This window comes from Rhea pennata, chromosome 2 (genome assembly GCF_028389875.1).
Source record: "Rhea pennata isolate bPtePen1 chromosome 2, bPtePen1.pri, whole genome shotgun sequence".
In the NCBI taxonomy this organism is placed as follows: Eukaryota; Metazoa; Chordata; class Aves; order Rheiformes; family Rheidae; genus Rhea; species Rhea pennata.
Window position 1 is genome coordinate 16,912,510 of NC_084664.1, and position 23,355 is coordinate 16,935,864.

General features: G+C 36.5%; 1 protein-coding gene across 8 annotated transcripts in view; it reads left to right on the top strand.

The window, feature by feature from the left end:
• The window catches only part of ZNF438 (zinc finger protein 438), a 59,360-nt gene extending 44,895 nt beyond the window's left edge, over positions 1–14,465 (top strand). For 6 of the 8 annotated variants that reach the window (XM_062568949.1, XM_062568952.1, XM_062568951.1 and 3 more), the window contains 3 exons: positions 3,263–3,367; positions 7,951–9,802; positions 11,480–14,465. In XM_062568949.1, coding sequence (XP_062424933.1) covers positions 3,263–3,367; positions 7,951–9,802; positions 11,480–12,092 — 2,570 coding nt within the window. In that variant the 3' untranslated portion in view covers positions 12,093–14,465. Of the gene's footprint in view, positions 1–1,642; positions 1,675–3,262; positions 3,368–7,950; positions 9,803–11,479 lie in introns of all 8 variants that reach the window. The other 2 variants (XM_062568954.1, XM_062568956.1) reach the window with 2 other exon arrangements.
• The last annotated feature ends 8,890 nt before the right edge of the window (positions 14,466–23,355 follow it).

Sequence of the window (23,355 nt, forward strand, 5' to 3'; positions counted from 1 at the left end):
TCTGCTCAGCCGAGGCCTGTGGGAGCATCGTAGTTTCTAAATAAGGTGCACTTGAAGTCTTATATGGTTGATTGTTGAAACTAGTATTGGTACATCGAAGCTGAAACACACTGTCTTTGATCGTGTGTATAATAGTTTATCTCTCGGACAGAAATTCTCAAACAGCAAAGAAGAAGCAGTGCTTTTTCCTTTGAGAGTGACTTCTCTGATTGCAGAGGCTATGCACTGTCCCCTACCCATAGATTTATCTGTATAAAACCTTTTTCCCAAATTCTTTTACTGTCAGAGTAGTGACAAAAATCTGAGCATCAGTGTACATATTCTTTATAAAGATGGAAAATGGTACTGATAATTACAGATGCTTTATCTAGCTCTTTTCACAACAATTTTCATTTCTTGATTTTAAAATATTTTGATTAGCTTAAAACCTTTTAATTATTTTAATCTTGATATGAAACGAGTGGCTTATAACTTGAGAAGCTGTGCCTTCAATAGCATGAAATGCTTTGAAAGTTCTCGAGTATGTGAGAAGTGCTAAAAGAATAGGTGGATCTGCTAATAAATGTATTCCAAATTCATTGCAAAGGAGTATTTAAAAATTTCTTATGTAGACATTCTGACTGCTAGGAAAGATTCTTCAGGACTTTCCCCCCCTTTATGCAGGAGCACAGAGATGGCCTTTCTGTACAAGGTTGTGTTAAGCCTTGCATTGCCACATGCTTTATGTAAGATGTTGCTTTAGAATATTGATTTACTCAGGTGTGGCTAATAGCATACTTGATATAAAATCCTTAAAGTTTACCCCAGAGCTGTTGGCTGCTTGTTATCCTACACAGAAATAGCATTTTGTATGTATTTGAAAAGTTATTTGTGTTGGGAACAATACAGAGAGGTAAAAGTTGAAGACTGCTACAAAGCCTTTAAGTATTTAAAATCTACAGTAAAGCTTTTTTCCTTGGATGGGAAATACAGAATGGTGTGTTAGACTATTGGTTTTTCTAATATTGGTAATATAGCATCTAAATACAGTAATTTCTTGATGTGTTAACTTTTGATTCACAGAGGTACTCTTGTGTGGATATAGTTTGGCAGAACAATTTTCTCTGAGAGCAGAGAGGTTGTATTTGCAGAAAGAATTCTGAACTGCAGAAAGAAACTAAGTAATGAAGCAACTTCTGTGTATTCAAAAAAACTTTCAAAAAACAGAGGAAAGCATTTCTGCAAACTAAGAAAGTAGAGTTATCTAACAGTATAGATTTTTAATATTTTTTTTCCTTTTTTTCATAGAAGTTATATTGGATAGTATTTTTTGAAATTCAGATATGTATAAACTTTGGCATGTGTTATTATATGGTTAGTAGTGCAAAAAGGATCTATGCAGGAAAAAAGGAACTGGATTAGACAGGAAATTGAAAAACTTCCCTAAATATGAACTGTGTACGCATGATCTTGGATTACTGTATGAGTTATCCCTCCAAAGTGACTACCACTGTGCATGCCAAAAATAGACTTAGTTTATTCCCACACTGAAAAATGTCATTAAAAATTTTAAGGTTGAGTGTCTGCTTTAATGGAGTCCAGTTAATGTTCAAAACATTTTTACTTTCTAACTTTTTCTGTTGAAATGTTCTCTTTTGCTAAGAAGAGACTGTTGAAGACTATTTATGGAATCTAGTAAGTATCCCACTGCTCATAGAATTTCTTGCAAATCACTATAATCCTAATCCCTTCACATAATAAACATGCGCAGACTTTAAAACACGGAAGGCCTTTCTAAAAGGTAAAATGCTGAGTGCACAACGAGCAAATTACACTGATTCTTAAATCAGAATTAATTATGTGTAAATTTAAAGAGGTCTAGTTTCCTATTTAGAATTTTAACAACTTGATCTTTTTCCTCCTGTGATATACAGAACACATTGTTTTCTAAGCATATTTGTACATTTTGTATCTTAGAATGTGTGCGAATGATGTACTGTGGTTTTCTAATCTTGTATTGGAACACTTTATTACATTGTTGATTTTTCTAATCTATTACATTGCATAAAAGAATGCCTGCGTAGAAATGATTTTATTACTCATAAAAAATCTAGCACTAAAAAGGTAAGAAATGCCAAGATGTAAGGTTCCCCCGGTGGCTTAAATACTGCTTTCAAATACATGCAATAGTAATGTTCCTTACCCATCTTAATAGTCTTCCTTTAGTACTCATAACCTACCCTGAGTATTTTTCCAAGATGTTTTCCAAATCTCATTTTTAATTTTCTTTTTCCTGTTCACTCTGTGAGCCCTAGTTTCCCTTTAACACCCTTTAATACCCTAGTTTCTCTTTAACACTATCTGAGCCTAGCAGTTAAGAGCTAAGGAGAGGCCATTTCCCTGTTTCAGCTTGGATGTTTGGACTTAATGGTTGTAGTTTTAGGAAAAATCCAGCTCGTTCTGAGGCAAGAGCATGTTCAATAGAAAGTAATCATTGGAAAAATTAGTTACTTAAAGTACACATGAACACATTGAACACATGCCAAGAGCTTACAGCTTTGCCAAATTTGGGCAGCTTTTTAGAGAAACAAGATGCTGCTGTGTCAAATATCAAGGTCTTCCTCTAATGCACAGATGTATTACTAGATTATTCTTGGTTTAAATGGAGACATACCTGGGACAGCTGACGTGATCTGGTAAAATTTATTTTAGAAAATTGTCTAAGGCAGATACCTAATATAGAATATACCATCCAGATGGTTAATATTTGACAAGGTTATAAACAGCCAAAAATAGATTCTTATAATGTCTAGTTTTGGACAATTCTAATCTATAGGCTTTGCTACTGATTTTTATAGGTGTGCAACAAAACCAGTTTTGAACATAGAAGGCCAAATTTAATTTCCATATTGTGGAAAGTGTAAATTGGCATAGAATTTAGTTCCTATAAAAATCTTATTAAAGCTACTTGAAACTTCATTTTTTTGAGCTTATTGTTTTGGTACTGTTGTCTGTCTGCCATGACAGTGAAGTTAAAACATCCCATCTGTTTACTGCATTAACCAGCTTTATTCCTTTTTTTAAAGTATCATCCTGTATTTGGCATGTAATATATTAGATTTTAAAATGATTTTTAAGAAGAGAAAAATTCAAAGAGCAAGAAGCATTAACTTTCTTAACGCATTAGCTAGAAGACAATGTTGGGTTTGGGGGGTTTTGTTTGCTTGTTTTGTTTTGTTTTTGTCCTGAATTCTATTTATAACTGACTGAAGCACTTTTGCAGGTGGTGTTTTTTTGCATGCTAATCCTGCAGAGAAACATTGTGTCCAACAAAGAATGCTGGGTCAGCAAAAACAAGAAACTTGTGCTGGAAAGACAGTATCCACAGGTATTTAGTGTGTATGGAGATCTGGCAGAATGTAACAATTAATTAGCATCGACCCAAATTGATTTAGTATTGTCTATTAGAGAATTGTTACACATTTTTTTTGTTTCCCAGAGAATGTATTTTTCCTTTCAAGCTAGCAAATGACTCAACAACATAAAAATGTATTTTATAAAATATTTCATTAATCTTTCTTGTTTGTATTCTGCCTTTCCCTTCAAAACAAGATGATCATTCTTTTATATTATTTTCTGTCATTTGTCTGGTTGTACACATTAAGTATACACCTGGACAAGCAAGGTAGGCTTACAAAGTGTATTAAAAATTTAACACCAGTTCACATTGGTTTTTGGCATCTTGGTGTTTCCTTTAGGTTTGAAATAGGTCGTATTAGTGGGGAAAATGGTATCTTTTCACACATTTCCTACAATATCTGAGTTCACCGATGAAACATGCTTTACATAAAGGCAGAATAAATTGAGAGAGATACAAAAAGAAGCAGAATAGGCTAGACTGGACTAGAGTGACTCTCGTGAAGGAAAGGGGATCACAGATGAACAGCAGTCCTGTGCAAGACTTTCATTCCGCCAGAGGACTCTTTCCAACATGGCTATATCATGGCTTCTCAGGAACTTTGATTTTTGTTGGTGTATCATTGGCCAGTCCTATGCAATTCTAAGACAGTTTAGAAATGGGGAAAACTTAGCACATTCTGCAGTATCAGACTGAGCTGATACTTTGATGTAGTGGTGTGGTAATGGTTAATCATTCGGCAGACACTTTTAAAATAAATGGGTTGGTTAGTATTTGGTTTAACCTTGTGCTTAATTAGAGGTGTCCGCCTGTTGCTCTGATTGCATTCATACTTGAAATATTAAAAACATCAGTTAAAAGTGAGCCTCAAACCATTCAGAGATTAAATCTAATGAGTTCATCATTTCCTTTATTTTTAATGAGAGTTTTGGAGAAGCTATAAAAATTGTTGCTTTCCAGTAAGGGACTATGGCTTATAAAAAGACAGTGGCCTAAAACCAAGGGTCATCCTCAAGAATGCCATTGCAGTGCCTTGACTGAAAATCCCCCTTCTTGGATATAAAAACTTCATGTGTTTGCACAGGTGTGAAAGCTGTTCTTCAGGTCACGACTGAAGCCACAAGTAGAATGTCCCTGAAAGATGCAGATTAAGTTTCCTTTTGGCCTTCTGCTCTAGTGCCAGCCAGAGTCTGTTCAAATCATCCAGTGTTAAGGGGGCAAAGATAGGAATTACTATAGTGATCTCTATATCGAATTGAAATTCTTAGCCAAGTGTAAATGGAAGAAATATTCGTGGTCACAGATCATCGGATGTTGTGGATAGGAACCTGTAGGACCTCCAAACTGTGAATCTGTTGGGTGTCTTCCCTGATTCAGAAAGCTAAATAATCTTTTATTACTTCTTCTAGTTAACTTTCCCAAATCTACAAGCAAAATCATAGTGGATCTGAAGGATCCTCAGAAAACTAGTCTGCATCTAGCTCATCTCTATATTTAGACACCGGCTAAGCTGCTTAACTACTGCAGATGTGTTAGATGAGAGGGAAATACAGAGCTGAGTGTCCTTTGCATACCAGAGACACTCCAATGAATATTTCTTCATTAAACTGTCTAATGTAAACTTGGCAAAAAAAAAAAAAAAAAAAAAAGAAAAGTCAAGGCGGAGACCAAAGATAACTTGCCTGGAAGAAATATTTATGATAAAATTACACACATTGAAAAATAGAGTGTTTGTATAAAAATCCATTTTCAAATAGCTATATCAGTGCTTAATATTATAATAACTACATAAAAGGAATGTTGATTTAAAAGGACCTTGTTTCAAAGAGCATTTTGTGGTTGATACTCTAGAAGGTCTTAGCTTCTAAAATGCTAATTTCTTGTGGAGTACTCAGGATTTATGTAGAGAGATTGTCTATAAATAAAAGTGATTTTAGTGCCTAAATTTGCAATGGCGAGTTCATGAATTTGAGAAACATGTGCATTTTTAAAGCTGTTGTAATGCATTATTTGTACAAATGTTTCTCCTAATCTCGAATTAACCATTCCTTGGTAGTACTTCAACTACCATTTCTAGACTTCTGTAGAAGACATGTGAGTTGAGGAGGCAATGGAATTTTTGCTGTGGATGCATCATTTGCTGTCTTTGTTTGGAGACCAGGTGCCTTGTAACTTGGAATATAAAGAAACAAGGGTAGCAGTCTTCTGAAGTACTGACTTTCCTGATGAGTTTGTGTAAATCATTGAATGAGATTTTGAGGCAAAAAGGGAGTGGTACAACCCAAACATGAAGAGAGGGTGGAAGCTACTTTGTCTTGAGTATTGTGACAAGCTGAATATTTGCTGTTTTGGAAAAAGTCTTTAACATCGGTGTTATGGCAAGGATAATCTGGAAAGCCCTAAAACCAAAATATATTTATGTTATCTGCTGTATGTAAGCTGTACAGTTTGACCTGTTGCTAGCTTTGAAGTTCAGGGTCCGGTTTGGTAATGACTTTATTATTATACATCATTATATTATACTTCTCAGAAACTCCTGAAATGTTTCCTTAAAAGTGGTAACAAGAAGATAGAAAACAAAAGATCTGGATGTTATAAACAATGTTAGCAGTTGAAAAAAAATTTTTTTATAGTGTTTGAAAATTGGAAGATACTAGTTATTAGTGAAAAATACTGGATACTCCTAGCTTTTGTAGAACAAAAATGATTGTAGTGAGAAAAACTAACACAATTTTAAAGTTGCCGTACCTCCTGCTTTTTCCAGATTGTGCAAACTTGCTAGACTTGGTTTTATCCCTATTTATAGGTATCTCTGTTTGTGCAGAATTTCCAAAGGTACAATAATCTGCATAGGATATCTGAAAATTCTAGACATCTCTACAGGTCTGAGAATACAAAAAGTATAGTTAGTACCCGATAGTTTCATTTAATTGGATCAAGAAGATGCATGATAGATTGATGCTGCAGGTAGCAATAAAGGGATCTAAGGTTTATGCTGTGCATAGTTACTCCTGAAGCATGTAGTAGGTCAGCTATGAGAAGCTTCAGACCTATTACATATGAAATGTATGGTTTATATATGCTTCTCAGTAGATCTAGCCTGTCCCCAAAGCCGTGGATTTGCAGTACTTGTGCATATGATGTGTGTACACATATTTCTGTCTGGGACTTCTCATCACAAAATGTGGTAGCTCTGTAACTTAACAGTGTGTTTTGCAAAGTGTATAATGTCTGTGAAGAACATCCAGTATCAGGATAAAGCTATTTTAGTTTGCAGTGTTGATAATAATTCACAGTTATCTCTATAGGTCTGTAAAAATGTATAAATGCATTTGTAATCCAAGGCTTTTAATTGATAAGGAACAAAAATTTCTACTGAATTACCTGTTTGCAATATTTTGGATTTTGAGCATTTATTTTTAAATTTTCCATTCAAATATAATTCCTCTCTTTAAAATGATTTTTTCATAAATATGTTGTTGCTTCCTCAAATTGTCTGTATGGTGAAATCTTTGTGGTTATGAACTTTCAGTGATTGAGGTAGATTTTCTGGAAAAAAAAAAAGATCCCAGTTGAAGCATCAGAGTCTATTTAACAATGGATAATTAGGCTGTTATATGAAATGGTAGTAGTACTATTAAACTGTATATCAAATTTTTTTATGCAGTTTATGAAAGGACAACATATACCCTTGCCACGTGATGCAGATTATATTTTACATATTTTACAGTTTTCTCTTTCCTTAATTATCCTCACATTTTTCTTCTCTATTAAAAATGTTTGTGATATTTACCAACACAAGTAGAAACAGCAAAAAACTATAGTATAACTTAGATAAATTGCATCTTTCAGGAAAATAGTTGAATAACTTATTACAACAACAATCCTATTGTGCAGTCAAAACACATGACACTCAAATACAGTGATGTGCATGATTTACTTTTTTTAATAACAGTTCTTCTTCTCTTAAGACCTCTCTGATTTTATTACAAGTTTTCATACTCTATAGCGATATTTTTAAAGACTTCATCAGGTAAGCTTTAGTCTATAATAAGAAGTGCAAATCATAAATGTTATAGAAATTCTCTGCAAAATACAATGACTCTGGTAGAAAGATTGGTCAGAGCAGGTTGCTTAGAAAAATTCTGCATCATAAAAAGTTTAAATCTTGTCCATGCTAGTTCTTCCAACTGAATTTTGACAGCGTGCTGGTACAGATTTTCCAGGTCAGAAGAAGATAAAGGTGTACATGTTCTGAAATGTCGCTAGGTATATAACCTAGAATGGAAATGTCCTTTTAAGATTAGCTTAAACAACTGTTTGTTTGCATATGTATATTTAAGCATGTTGCTTCAGGGTTTGTTTTTGCTCTGTCCATGAGAAGCTTGCAATTCTAAACTTAATTTAGTAGTGGTTTAAATACCTAAATATTTTGATAAGTGTGTATGTAATAGTACCCTTTGTAAGCAGTTTCATTTTTGAATCAGTGATTTTTCAAAAAGAAATACTATACATTATATTACATATCTGCGGATTTTATTTTATTATTACAGATGAACACAAATCCCCTTCTGATATCATACAAACTTTTCAGAAGAAAAGTCAGTTTAGGACCATCGCTCCAAAAATGGTACCGAAAATTTTAACATCTGGAGTGGTTTCTTGTCTTCAGTCAGCTTTACCTGAACAAAATACACCTATTTCGGCTGCAGTTTCTAAACCGTTGGTAGTACCAACACAAAGCTATGCTGTGATGCAGGTTGCTGGTCATGAAGGGACTTTTTCTGTTTTGGCCTTGCCATATGTTACCCCTGCACTAACGCAGCAAATCCAGCAATCAAACAGGACCCCTTCTGAAAATCTCAAGCTGCCTATTCCTAGGTACCAGTCTGTAAGAAATAAATTGCTGGGTGAGAGAAAAACAACTCAAATCTCTGTTCTGCCTGCAAATAACAAGATTCCTACCAAATCCCAGATCTTGTCACAGACTCCCGCTATGACTGCATTAACTGAAGACTATCCTGAAACTTGTAGTAATTCAGATACATCTGAGCAAGTGATATCAATAGACCATGGATCACCTGAAATTAAAGTTGCCGCATTACTAAATGAAAACAAATGTATGGAATTGGGATCTTTACTAAACAAAACAGACATTGATGAAGGTAATGTTTCTGGACTGTCTGAAGTTAAAGATTCTTTAACCAAGCCAGCAAGTACAAGTAATCCCATGAAACTAAGTCTACACTCTGTGAAGACAGCCTTTGAAACCACAAAAAGTTCGCTCACAATGTCCGAGAAACTAAAAGAAAAACCCACAAATTCTGTCGCTGTACTGTCACCAGCAGTTTTTGGCAGTGCAATACAACTGACTCCATCTGCACCAAAAGGAAAACTTCCTATTCTGCCTTACTCAAGAGTGAAAAATACAATGTTTTCTAAATCTAAGCAAAATTCTAATGTTATGGATGTATCTGGTGCTTCACTAAGATCTGAATGTGAAAAGATACCACCTTTGGTGAAAACCTTCCATGTTCCTACCAAAGCATCTGATAAACGATTATCTGTGTCATTTACACAAGTTCAAAGACAAACCATTCGAGAAAATACCTTTTGTCCATCCAATAAAGTGGATGTTGATAGTCTTAAAAAATTGAATGGTCTGTCCTCTAAAAGAAGAAGCAGAAAAAGAAGAACTCCAGATGATTTGTTGGCTTTTCAGTCCAAGCGAAGGAAATGCATTGTTAATAAGTTTAGAGAAGGAAGAGAGAGGGCGAAAGTTGATCTTCAGCAACCTCAAGACAAAAAAACAGAGGCAGTAAAAAAATACCGTAGTATTAGACCAAAGCCTGTGGTAGTTGTACAGGCTTTTGCACCACTGACTCCTGCAGCAATAGTGGAGACAAAATCTCCTGGTCGTTTAGAGCAAGGCATTTTTTTAAATAGCTCACTTCCCAATAAATATTTAAGTTACAAGCATAATGATACCACCTCTGCTAAATCAGGTGATTTAAGTAGAAATGTATATTCAGCTGTACCTAAGCCATGGCATAAGTGTCATGTCTGTAACCACAACTTCCAGTTTAAACACCATCTTCAGGACCATATGAATACACATACCAACAAAAGGCCTTACAGTTGTCGGATTTGCCGGAAAGCATATATTCATTCTGGAAGCCTGAGTACGCATATGAAACTTCATCACAACGAAGGCAGACCCAAAAAGCTTGTGTGTTGTGAGTTCTGTGCGAAAGTTTTTGGCCATGCAAAAGTATACTTTGGCCATCTAAAGGAAGTTCACAGGGTTGTTATCAGCACAGAACCCTCTACAAGTGAGCAACAGCTGCAAGATGCTTTAAAGAACAGAGGTACAAATTTGAAAGAGACAGAAGAAGCAACAGAGAGGTGAGTATTTTCACTAATTAGATGTTCATAAAACCAAGATTTCAGTAGAAGTAAGGAAAATCAGAAACAGGTTGTCAGTAGAAATTCAGAAATGTCACCATTATGAAAACTGTTGGGTGTTTTTCAGCTGTTTTTTCCCAAGTGGATTTCCTAATGATTTCCATATTTTGTTAGGACAGGTAGTCAATCCACTAGACACAGTATATTTTAGTTGATATATTGGTTGTAAATTATCACTAAAACCTGAATATCCGAATTAATTTTGCCTATATTTCAGTAATACCTAAACTGCCAATGGCTCTATTTTTCTTAGTTGATTTCTAATGGCTGATATTTTTTCTATTAACCTGAACTGTATTTTTACAGTAAATATTCCACTTCTCCAGTGGAAAAGTGAACCAAATGTCAGAAATGAAAAGCAATTCATATTTCAGTATTAGCTTTAGTTTGTTTACCCTATTAAGTATCATTATCCCATTTCCTTCTTTGGAGTGAGTGAGCTAGTTGTATGCATTGATTACTGCTTCTTTTTGTGACCACTTAGCTAAGTAAAAAAGCTAATATATACCACAAAGATGGATAGGACATTCTTTCATCTCTCTCCAGTAGGATTTTGAGGTGAATTTTCTTGACACAGTAGAAATGCTGTGATAGTAGAAAAGCTTTTTTTTGGCTTCACTGTGCATCTGTTTTCATTGAAATATGCTTTATTAAGCTCAGTACAACTCAGTATCTCAGTTTTATACAGTTTGCTTGCATAGTTCCATTTGCTGGGACATGCTCAGAAATATTTAAGGTATTAAACCTAAAAAGCAGGGATGCTTTTATTTCAGTCAGCCTTATCCATTTTGCCTGTCTGATCTGTGTTAGTGGACCTTAATGTGATCCTTTTTCTAGATTTTATGAGAAGGTGTTCTGTGGAGTTCTTTTAACTTAAACTAGCAATATGCCAGCTTTATGGATATGCTTCCTGCAGAGTTGCCTTGAACCAATGAAGGCAGGCTGTGCAGTTGTGAATTGCACGTATATATACACACACACATACATATATACACACACACAGTTAAATATATATATATTTAAAAAATATTTATGTTTTTAAACTTAAATATATATTTATTTTTTAAACTGTATTAGTAACTTCTAGAAAAAAGGAGTCCTTGAGATTTTATTGTTGCTGTCTTGGAGTGGGAGGTAGTATCCATTTTAATGTAAACAGCCTTTAGATCAGTCCATGCAAACAGATCAATCAATTTCTCTTCATAGATTCTAGTAAGATTCATTTTTACTTTTCTAGCACACAGGCAGAAGTATTTGAATCGACTTCACTAACACAGGAACTAAAAATGTTATTTAACCTTTTAATAAAAGTTTATGTTGTTAAAATTTTTTTTGTTTGTTTTTTTACAAAGACTAAGTTTGGAAGGATTTTTTTTAACTTCATGGTATTAAATAACATTTGATTTCATTTATTTCCTAACTAGGATTAATGTTGTTTTATTTCTCTTTTTCTCTGGTCCTAATAAGTTAGGTATTGTATGAATAATGCCTATTTTTAACTGAAAATAGGTTTAAATACCATCTCTTCTCAAAACTTAGGTGGATAGAAATTGTCATCTCTGTTCTGTGCGTGGCTAATACTGAAGCAGTTTGCATTTCCTCTTTTTTTTTTAACAGAGGAAATAAATGCAATTTTGAAGATCTTTTCCATAATCCAGGAGAAGTAAAACTACAGATCAAATGTGGTCGATGCCAGTTTATTGCGCAGTCTTTTGCTGAAATGAAGTTTCATTTATTGTGCTCTCATGGAGAAGAGATCCAGGGAAGAGTAAAGGAAGGTATTTTGCAAGGAACTAGAGGATCTAAGGGGGAATTGGTCAAACACACAACTCACTTCTGGAAACAGCGCAGTGAGAGAAGATGTTTAGCAAAGTCCAGTGCTTATGAGGAGGAGTTTTATACTTTTCCAAAATTGAAAAGGCAGATATACTTTCACCATCAAAATAATGTTGATGTGTTATCTAAAAGCGAAATGACTCAGTCAGGAAACAGTGAAGACGCCAAGGAGATGCAGAGTGTAGGTTGTGGGGCACAGAGCAAAAAACCTGAAATTTGGTCTAAGGCTGGGTATAACTGCATTTTGTGCAAACAGCTCTTTGGAAGAAAAGAAGATCTTTGTAATCATTGGCAGAGTCATCATAACTGTGAAGACCCTTCCATTTTATGGACAATTTTTAATTTGTTCTCAAAACAAGGAATTATTGACCTTTCTAATAATGGTGGATATTAAAGCTCAATTTTGTAGTGCCATGAAAAACATGAACATTCCTGAATTATTGTATGCTTTTGCTGTGTTGCAAAACTGACTCAAGAAAAATATCAGTTAAGAGGTTTGTTTGTTTGTTTATTTTGCTTGGTTGATGGGGAGGGTGTTTTTAGTTACCATTTGCAATCTTTGCTCACCTTTATTTTGTTAAATAGAAAATGTATTCACCCGTTATTTTTCTAGATGGGCAGATGTAAGCCTGTTAGGAAACACTGTGCTTAATTTTCATGCATTAGGAAGTTAGCAGCAAATATGCAATGCAAATGGTTGAAATTAAGGAAAGAGATGCTCAAGATACGTTATACTATACACACAGAAATGAATCAGTTTATGTGAAGTAATCCTGATCTTGAGTGGAATGACAAACTAGACTGAAAGTGTAATTTGAGTTTCAACGCTGCTTCCAGATTTTGTGATAAATACATATTTGCATACAGTTCTCTAGATCATTTGGATGTGCTTACAAGCCTGTATTTGGAGTTTCATAGTTTAAGAGCTTTTAAATCTTATTTTTTTCATTTCAGTGTCTTCAACCTTGTTTGTTGCTTGCAGGTTTGTTGTTGGCAAGCCTTTCAGGTGTTATGTTCTGCCCTGATAACAGCAGAGATCTTTAAGGTTTTTTTTAAACTGAAAAAAATCACATACATTCTTTTTTGCTTGTAGCCTACTTTGGGATCAAGACAAGAGTTTAATTGTCACCTGTGAAGATGGGACTATCAAAGTTTGACTGTTTAAAAAAATTTTTTGTTTTAAAAATAGTAATCTGAATTTATTACTTCTAGGAAGTTTGACATTCTAGGAAGTATTGACATGCAATAAATTGCATGATTCACCGTGCATATTTCTTGGACCTCCTGTGACAGCAGCACTACTGATGACACCTTTAGCACTCTGCTGTTAGCATTCTTGCTGTATATCTCATGTACCTGTGCAGTTGGCCCAGTCTGTGGCTTTAAAGGGAAATTGTCCCTCTAAATATTTGGTATAGGTCATAAGTTTTTTCCCTTGTGTTGCCAAATTTACTATTCTGCAGAAATTGCATGCAGCACCTTAGCTTTACAATAGATATCATCTTAAGCATAGGAGCAAATGATAACACGTATTTTCATAGAATCTGTGTGGTTTTACAACTAAATATAATCTTTTATAGAATGGTAAGGTTGGAAGGGACCTCTGGAGATCATCTAGTCCAACCCTCGGCATAGCCCATACGGGGATTGAACCTGCAAGTTTGGCATTAGTAGCACCACGCTCTAACCAACTGAGCTAAACCCTTTTTAATTTTATGAGGATGCAAACCCATAATAGCCTGTAGGGCAGGAATAGTGCATGCTCTATCCTCCAGCACGGAACAGAACCAGTAAATTACCATTTCAGCACATCTCCAAGGGGCAAAGTCAGACCTGACCGCAAGGAGAAAACCTGTATACATACCCTGGGGTTTTTCTTTAAAACTGAAGCACAGTTTTACACTGAGGTACTGCAAAACAATAGAAAAGAACTATTGATGAATACTAAGGAGTTCCTGTGAAGTTATACAGAATTTTTCAAAATTTGAGTTTTCATTTTTTAAATAAAAATAATTCTTCCTATTGCAAAGTAGAAGCTTACATTGCTGTATCACATTTTTTTGTGTTGATAGTCTAGTTAGTCATTTAAAAATGTTTTTCAAATTGTTGCAACAAGATAAAGTTCTGGAACTCAGTTTTGATGAAAAGTTCATTGAAGCCATTGAAACTAGCTTAAAATTTGTGTTTAAACTGCTCTTACTTAAAGCCTAGTGTACATCTGAATTATTTTGGGAGCAATAATGGAGACAATGTGGGAAGTCACTATATTGTTTGAGAGAAGTGAGAGTATGTTAGATGACAAACTGAAAAATACTCCAATTTCATATCTGCACGATGACTTCATTCATTTCTTATTGTGGTCAAGCTGTAATTGGGGGATTGCAGTGATGAAAGAGTCATTCTCAAAATGTCCAGGATGGCCGTGTGCTACTCTGCAAAAATTGTGTTGAAAACATGAAGAAATCTAAGAGTGTTGGGTATTCAGATAGGGATTCCAGAAACTGTTGCAATATTGTGTGTGTGTGCCTGTTGTTTTTAAATCATAAATGCAACTTTGATCCGGTAGTTTTAAATGACATTTCTTGTCTTATGGTACTTTGCCTGGTGTTGAACTGTGAGACTGGAGCCAAGTAAAATAAAAGACGAAAGGAGATTTCTCATTGAACTGTGCAGGTGTTTGATAAGGTGGAAGATTCCTGTGGGTTTTCGCTGCTTCCTTTTTAGTATCTGTTGCTTTAAAAAAAAAAACAATTGTGGTTGTTTCATTGCTCTAGTGTATTATTTTCACATGCTGAACTATTTGAAGCATATTGTTTTGTTCTGTTATTTTTCCATGGCACATCCATCTTTAATATCTGTAATATACTTGTATTCCCTTTTTCTCATCATGCAAATGGAGTAGAATATATAGACCATTTGGAAAGGAATAGTCAGTCTTACAGTCACTGTTTCATATCAAACTGAGACTGTATTTAACTTAATAGAATATATTTACATTTAGAAGTCTCCCCCCCCCGCCACAGCTTAGTCCCTTAGCTTTCAAAATCAAACAACTTGGTGTTTTCCCTGAAAAAGAAATGGGAGAATAGTCCCTCCTTCACATAGTTAAAATATCAACTATCAAAGGAAAGTTCATTCCCAGCCTAAAGCACACGTTTTAAGGTTAGACAAAAACTTAATGAACGTGATCAAACCTTTTTTGTTTTTATTTAGAACAGACTTTAAATCACTTTTCCTGCAAGATCGTCAGTCGCTCAGTGTTCAGGAGAAGCACCAATGATGACAGAGTAGTCCTTCAAAAATCAAACTGTATTTGCTAAGAATACTGGTTAATAAGAGCCAGTGATCATAGAATCATAGAATCGGTAAGGTTGGAAGGGACCTCTGGAGATCATCTAGTCCAACCCCTCTGCTCAGGCAGGGTCACCTAGAGCATGTTGCACAGGATTGTGTCCAGGCAGGTTTTGAATATCTCTAGAGGAGGAGATTTCACAACTTTTCTGGGCAACCTGTTCCAGTGCTCAGCTACCCCTACAGTATCCTTATCCTCAGATGAAAGTTCCTGTGTTTCAGTTTGTACCCGTTGCTTTTCATCCTGTTGCTGGGCATCACTGATAATAATTCAGCCCATCCTTTTTACACCCTCCCTTCAGCTATTTAAACACATTGATAAGATCCCCCATCAGTCTTCTCTTGGCTGAATAATCCCAGCTCTCTCAGCCTTTCCTTGTAAGAGAGGGAGGCTTCAGTCCTCTGATCATCTTTGGAGCCCTTCACTGGACTTGTTCCAGTAGCTGCATATCTTTCTTATACAAGTGAGCTCAGCACTGGACATGGGACTCCAGATGTGGCCATGGCTCAGTAGAGGGGCAAGATCACCTCCCTCGACCTGCTGGCAGCACTCTTCCTCATGCACCCCAGGATACCATTGGCCTTCTTGGCCACAAGGGCACATTGCTGGCTCGTGGTGAACTTGTCCACCAACACTTCCAGGTCCTCCTTCATAGATGAAGACAACTAAATGAGTTGTCTAGTGTTGTTTATCAAACAAGAACAGTTGCTCATTTTCATTTCATGTAAGAAAGAGGGTTGCAGTGATGGGGGCAGTGAGGGTTGGGATGAGAAGGCGTTGCTTATTTAGCTGGGAATTTTCACGTGCACTGATTTTTTTTTCCACTATATTTTTGAGCTTTTCATTCTTTCTCTAGTGCAGATCAAACAGGTAAAGGAGTCTCACACTTCAGCAATTTAAAGTATGTTAAAGCATGGTTCTAAGCTACTACTTAGTATTCTCGTAAAAGTTTAAAATTAGAAGCCTTTTGTTATCAAGCCTGAAAACGTTCTTACATTTCAGGCTATTATGATTATAGTAGATTATTCAAGGTTGGAATTTTTTAAAATAGCTTAGCATTAAATACAGATGTATCCTTTGTTTAACGTGTGTTTGCTTTGAATTTCTGTTTATTTCGATAACATTTTTAGGTATGAAGTAAGCCTTATTTACAGCAACATTAAATAGTGCATGTTTGCTGTTCAGCAAATGGTTGTCATGAATACAGTTTGCTGTTTACCTTAAAAGCTGGATAAGTTAACATCTGGTTTTGCACATAAATTATATTTTTAAATTGTTGAAATGAATGTTATTGTTTTTGTAGCTGTAGTTTTGTTCCCTTCAGATTTTTCATTAAATCTGTGTTTTAGCTTCACTGTTTAACTTTAAAGCTATTCCTCATGTGGAAAGTTGTTTCTTCATCATCACACCATAAATAATCAAAGCTGGATGAGTTCCATTGCTTCTCTGGCTTGCAGAATATTGCCTTTCTCCAGCTGCAGGTTTCCTATCGTTAACTTGACATGGTTGCTGGCAGTAAATGCTTACTTCATTTATTTATTAGAATTTAGATCTCTGCTCTTCAGCTTCATCAGAGTTTCTGTCATACCTCATTAGATACTTATTTTATCTACTATTCACTGAGCTCTTTAGAATAAGTGTTACAAGGAAGATGAACGAGTATTTAGGTGAGCAGATTTCTACCCTAAATTTGCGCAGATGACGCTGATGTTTGAGAATCACCAGCTTATCTCAACTAAGCCACGTAAAATATATATTTCTACAACACACTCAGCTACATACGCATCTAGTTTGGAAGAAAATATATACCTTGAATTCAGCTGATGTCAGTTACTGTTGTCAAACCTGTACAATGTAGGTTTGTGCTCTATATGGATAAAGATTAAAATACCATTAACTGTAGCAAGTTTATGTATCAAATTCCTTATTGCTCTGAAATGTGAAAATGTTGGTGCACTGAATCTGATACAGAAAAAAGTCTAGTCTCCTGAAGAAAATTGATCGCTTAAAAAGGATGGCAAAGGTTGTCCTCATTTTAATGAGTGGTTTTACAGCTGATTTCATTTCATTTTAGGATTTCCTTTTTTTTTTTTTTTTTTTAATTGTCATTATTTTGCTTGGTCAGTACTAATGAGGAAGACTTGAGCCTGCAACCAAGCTCCGTGAACAAATTAGTTTACTTCCTTCCTCCACACAGACAGGCACTTACATGAAATCAAAATCATCTTGGTGACATTATGTATACATGAGGTGGGGCAACATGTGGGATTTGGGCTACAATGTATGACTTTGTGGCTGACATTCCGAAGTAGAAATTGCAAATTTGGGGTAAAAATGAGTTGTTTCATGGACTTGAGTGAATTTCGAACACTTTACTGGCAAACCTTTAAGAAATGCTAGAAGATACCAATAGTGTACCTTTCTACCTGTGCTATGTTTGGTAGTTTTATTGAAGTAGTAGTAGTAGTATAAAATATGGTGGTTCTGGTGCTTTCAAATGTTTCAAGGAAGCTTTCATTGTTTCATTTTTTCTTACTTGGCTTTTACATGCAAGCATTAGAAGAGACAGGGAAGAGTATGATTTCTGCTGCTGACCAATCGAGAAATATTATGAAGTTATTTTACAGAAATTTCCAGTTTAATCTAGAACTGATTAAATCAGTCAAGAATTTCCATTTGTACTAAAGATTTACAGCTAAGTTACTGTCTGAGACAAAACTCTTCTTGAAGGAAATATGTCCTTTATGCATGGTGTTCTGTGTGCAGTTCTGCTGTTCAGATGCAATTTATAGAAAGTAGAGCTTCAGCTGACTGCTACAGGCAGGTCTTTCTTAAAATTCCCTTACTTTCTCTCTGACTTGAATTTTGTTGAGTATTTCTACTATTGTGCCACTCCAGATCGTGGTCCAAGGACTTTAGATATTCAAACACTAAGGAACACTAAGGGACTTGCGCCATGCAATAATTCAGTGGATGAAAGGAGAAGAAATACGCAAAGCAAGAAGGAATGATGGAGGTTGGCAAAAACTATTGAATGCAAAGTCAGGTTCCCAGTATGACTAGCCTTTCATGGCCTGTATGCTTGGAAGTTTCTTAAAGTCTTATTCTGAACTCCTTTCCATCACTTCTAGGTACATGATTCCAGAGTCTGCCCTCACTTGGGGCATGTGACTGGAGCACCCTAGGTTTTCTTTTCATAGCCGGTGAAGGAGCTTAGCTCTTCAGGTGTCATAGTTCACTTTCTGCATGTGCTATTCTTTTAATGTCTCAGTTACATGCTTATAGTTAGGTCAGCCACATCCTGGCTGCTGAGACCAGCTGCTGCTATACCTGAAATGTGATCTTTCAGTTTCCTGGAGAAAGCATCTTTTAGTTTTATGTCGTGAAAGTGAAATCAAATGCTACAGCTATACTTAGCAAAGTAGGACAATGGCTTACTCAGTTTCCTGCAGATACAGACACTGAGAAATAGTAGGAAAGAAGTGAATGTAGAAGGAAAAAAGAAGAAGAAAAAGCAGCAGAAGAAAAAGAAACAGTTGAAGGAAATTTGAAGACTTTATGTGCAATTCAAAAAGGCTAGAATGTCCCATCACTAAGCTCCCTAGAAATGTCTCACACAGATCAAATACTGTCCGGCAGCATTGCAGAGACAGCAGCTGACTTTGGTTTTGTCTCCCTGCTTTTTCTGCATCCTCTGTGAACTGTTTTGTCCAAACAGACTTTTTAAATGCGTGACTCACCAAAGTCAGCATTGTATCTGACATCTTTTGCTAATGAAAGTCTAGGAATGAGTAGTTGGGAATGCTATTCTTTAGCATCCCTGAAACGCTGGTTGCAGGGCACCCCGGGAGGCCAGGCAGCCCAGCCTGCCGCTCGAAGCAGGGCTCCGTGCAGCGCCGGCTCGCTCACGGGGAGTGTGGCTTTCTGCCACACGTTTCTGCAGTTGTTGCGCTGCTTCAACTCCAGGCAAGCAGTTGCTAGCATAAACACCGTTTCGGTATGGTAACCGATACTTTAATACTGTCATAAGCAACGTCATGACGTTTGTGCCAAGAAAGCACAAAACTTAGGACCAAAAAATAACTGCCAAAACCAAATGAAGTAATGGTTTCAACTGGTGATGCTTCAGTAGCGTGAGCTTTTTTTGGCACAAAAGCACGCCCGCCTTTTGCTGCAGACATGGCCCTTTGTACCCTCAAACGAAGAAGCTTGCGCTCCTTTGACTGCTCTGTGCTTTCTCTGGGACTTCAGGCTCTGTGCCTTTCACACACAATGAAGATACTGCTTTTTCTGCAGTTGATTTAGGATAACAGTAAAGCACTTCTATATGCTAAGTAATTTTGCGCTGCTTCAGGTTTAGTTTGACTCTTGATCATATACCTGATCAAGGAGATCAATATACCTTCCCATTGCTTGAAGCAATAAATGACATAGTGAGGGATGAAAGTAATAAATATCCCTGTAACCATACTTCTGAAGCAATACAGTTGCTTTGGAGTGGAAGTTTAATTTTTCCATCTTTTTAGTTAAAAGCTTTTCTTAATTTTTACTGAAGTAAATATGCTATACTTTGCTATTCAAATAAATCCTCTTACTGTTCTCAGTCCTTGGAGTTGAATCCTATCCAGCCATTTTCTGCTATCTGCCAATATTTTCCTAAGTGCAAACCTGACACTGTTGCCAGTAAATCCACCTTCATGCCATTTAAAGTATTCTGCCATATTTTCTGTCAGGCTCATCAAAGTTTGCGAGAAGACATTTTTTAAAGGGAACAGGCTCTTAAAATTCAGGCCATTTCAATTAAGCAAGTTAATTAAAATTAATTGCATCCTGGCAATGAGCTATAAAATAGAAAAGTGGTACAGATATTTTGAAAGCTCAATTATTTTTATTCTGTTTTGTGAATAGTTGGAGAGGAAATTTTCCAGGGAAGAAAAGCTTTTTCATTTTGTTTTATGTGGTGCTCTCCTAACCCATTTTTTAGACTCTTCTGAATACAGCGAACCAGAGCTCATGCTTTGGAAGTTGATTGCATTCTGTTAAATTCAAAGTACCACTTTATTTTTATCTAGTGAGACTGCTAGTCTGGTAAATGGATAATGTACCCACACCCCCACAACAACCACGGTGTCTACGTAGGTTAATAGTCTCTCAGTGAAATGTCTTTCAAGAGCAGAATTTCCAGTGTCTTTAACATGCATGTTCACAAACACACAAAAGTATAAAAGGATTAAGTATATGGAACATTTTTTAACTTCTTAGTGGTAGTTAAAATAATGACTATGCCATACTGTGTACAATGTATTCCAGGGTTCGTTCTTTTATTAAAATGAGGTAACACTAATTACTGTAGTACCAGTGTATTTATGGCTGATCTGAGTCCTGAAGTACACAGCGGCCATCTGGGTTCTTCCAGGAAACTGGATTAATTGCTGGATTGTTTGAATTTATTATAAAAAGTGTGTTGCTCTTGATGGCTAACACCACATGTAGGGTTTAAACAATATTTCTGAGAGTGATTTATTGGTGCAGCAAAAAAGTCTGGTACTAAATTTTCCACTGGGATTTGCTTACATTAGGAGGCAATGCAGGTGGCAGTCTATTTCAACAGTGAATGGATTTTTCTCTTTTCTTTCTGATAAATGAAGTGCTTATGTAAGGTGAGGGATAGAAAAAAATCAGAAGCCTGAAGCCCTTAGAGGACTTCTGTGAAAGCTCTACACAGGTAGAAAACTGCAGGGTAAATTTGATACAGTTTCTCTATCAATTCTCCTCAACCATGGACTGTGCTTCCAGGCTGGTTGTAGAATATGAAGAATTGGCCACTTCTGAACGCAAAATACTAATTGCATCTAATTGCATTTAGAAGCATTTAGTGACCTGCAGCATAAGAGCATATTTTAACCCCAAGCTCATTTCACCTATCACCAGAAAGTAAATGGTTTCTCTATCTTCGTTGTAGGAAGATTTCCTTTATTCTTTGAACTTTTATGTTTTCATTTGGTGTGTAATAGGTGGGATCTAGTTATTAATTCTCAAATTGTTTATGTTGAACCTTTATCGCAAGTGGGACTGCTCATTTTGATTATTATTAGTGTATATTGTCTTTCTCCTAAATAATTCATTCTGTATCAGTTAACAACAAACACTTGATATTTTTCACTATAAAATCTTGTATTTGTAACACCTGATAATGTTAATTTTAATGATTTCAGAGTTTTATTAGATTAGCTCTTTTTAAAAGGATCCAGGTTCTGCAGTGTGCACCTCTAGCAAAGACTGAGATTTGATTTCTATAGTCCGAACCAATTAGACTCAACTTTTTTTTCCCCGCTCTTCTCTCTGCAGCATTTAGATGAATCACATATTTTAGGCACAGTTCAAGCTGACTGTCAGGTCTCTTGGGCTGTGTGCCTCCTGGACTCAGCATTCCCACTGTCAGCTGTGGAAAGTAATTCCCCTTTTGCAGTTGTGTCCAAGAAAAGTAAGATGATAAATCCACAAGTTAGATCTAAGGGGGAAAAGTGCAATATTGTTTACTCAGTATTGAATAGGGTTTTGTTCTAGTAAGATTTGTCTGCTGTAAGGTATGGGAAAGCATTCTGATATTTAAAGCCTTCTTGCTCATGAAATTATTAGGCTTCATTCTCACTTAAAACTTAGCATTTTGTTCTTAGAATCTTTTAGGAGTACCCAAAATGTGGCAGTAGATTTTAAGATTCCCAATTTGAATAAAATGAAAAATGAAAAAATGAGTGAACTGTAAGCACAGCATAATGAAACCTTTAGAAAAACAGCAACAATAAACCTCCAACACAGGTAAAGGCTATTTGACTGTAAATAGCTTCTTTCAGGTAAAATTCATGATAGTTTAGACTTCTTCAACAGCTCTAATGAAACTACAGTATAATAAAGAAATCCTTTAGAATCAGAAAAAAATATTGAATTTATAAGAGAAGTTTTCACTGACAAGGAGGGAAAAAGAGTAAATACGGAATTTGTCGCTTGGAATTGTTGCTCAGTTCTGCACCCAGCATTTGTTTTCAATATTCTTTCCCTGATGTAATACGATAGTAGTGCTTTGATGTGGAAAGTAGATGCTAGAATTTTAATCATTGCCAAGTCTGTGGAGCAATTGAAGCTTCAGTTTGCAGTGACAGAAGTCTCTGGTAAAATAAATAAATAGTAGCCATTATTTTGAAGTCTTAAATACCTTGCCATTCACCTTCCAGATTTCCTGCCATTTTAGATTTAATACACGTAGATATCAGTTCAGTGCAGCCATTCCTCTGTAACAGGGAAACTGTGTCAGTATTTTAACAAACCTTTAAACGCATCCAAATCCTTCTAAAGGCTTTCAGATGGTGTAGCACATAGTGCTTAGCTGGCTGTCAAATTGAAGTGATTAGTTTATTTCTAAATACCAAGCTTCTGGGAAATAAAGCAGCATGGTAAATGCAGCCCTCATACTTTTTTAACTTGGTTTTCTAGCAGCTTGCTGTACTAATGGCCAGAATTGCAATTGCTTGGTACCGCTTTGAGCTGCGATCTATTTGAGCCGGTGGAATATTGATTTTGTCTGTTAGAAATGCTGCCGTGGACAGCGCATGCCTCGGAAGCGCGATTCCTCGGCGGGCCGCAGCCGCCGCGCGCCCCCGCCGGCCTGGCCTCGGGTGAGGCGCGAGCGCCTGCCGCAGGCGACCCCGCGCTGCCTCGCGGCCGGTCCCCTGTCTCCGGGCCGGGGGCCGCGCTGCTCCGCGCGCCGTACCCGCCGCCGTCGCTCCGCGCCCTCGGCACGGGACGGGAGCGGCGGTCGGTGCCGCACGGCCCGGGGCAGCCGCACAGCGAGACGCCCGCCCACGGCACCACTTCTTGAAAGCAAAGCCTGTTTTCTTTCTAATTTGGGATGCTTTTTTACATAGGCATCCTGCTAACTGCACACGTGTGTGTATAAATATGTATGTCTACATCCATCCACACGTACCTCTTGCCCCCTTGCAAAGGCTCCATCTCTAGGCACCTGGGGCTTTCCTGTGGCGGCTCCTGGGAATCTCCCTGTAAGTTTTTGCAGGACTGAAGCCTGTAACCTGCTGAGCCCCTTCTGCCATGGGCAGATAGCTCACAGCCGTGCAGGGGGCAAGTTTACGGGAGTGTATGACCAAAAGGGAAATTCATTGGAATTATGGATCTATCTATAAGATCTGTGGGTCTTATCTGTTCTAATTAATGAGAAAAGTGCGTGTGTAACAAGAAAAACCCTGTTCCTTGCACTGACTACAGTGATCAGAGCAACAGGTCAAGAAAT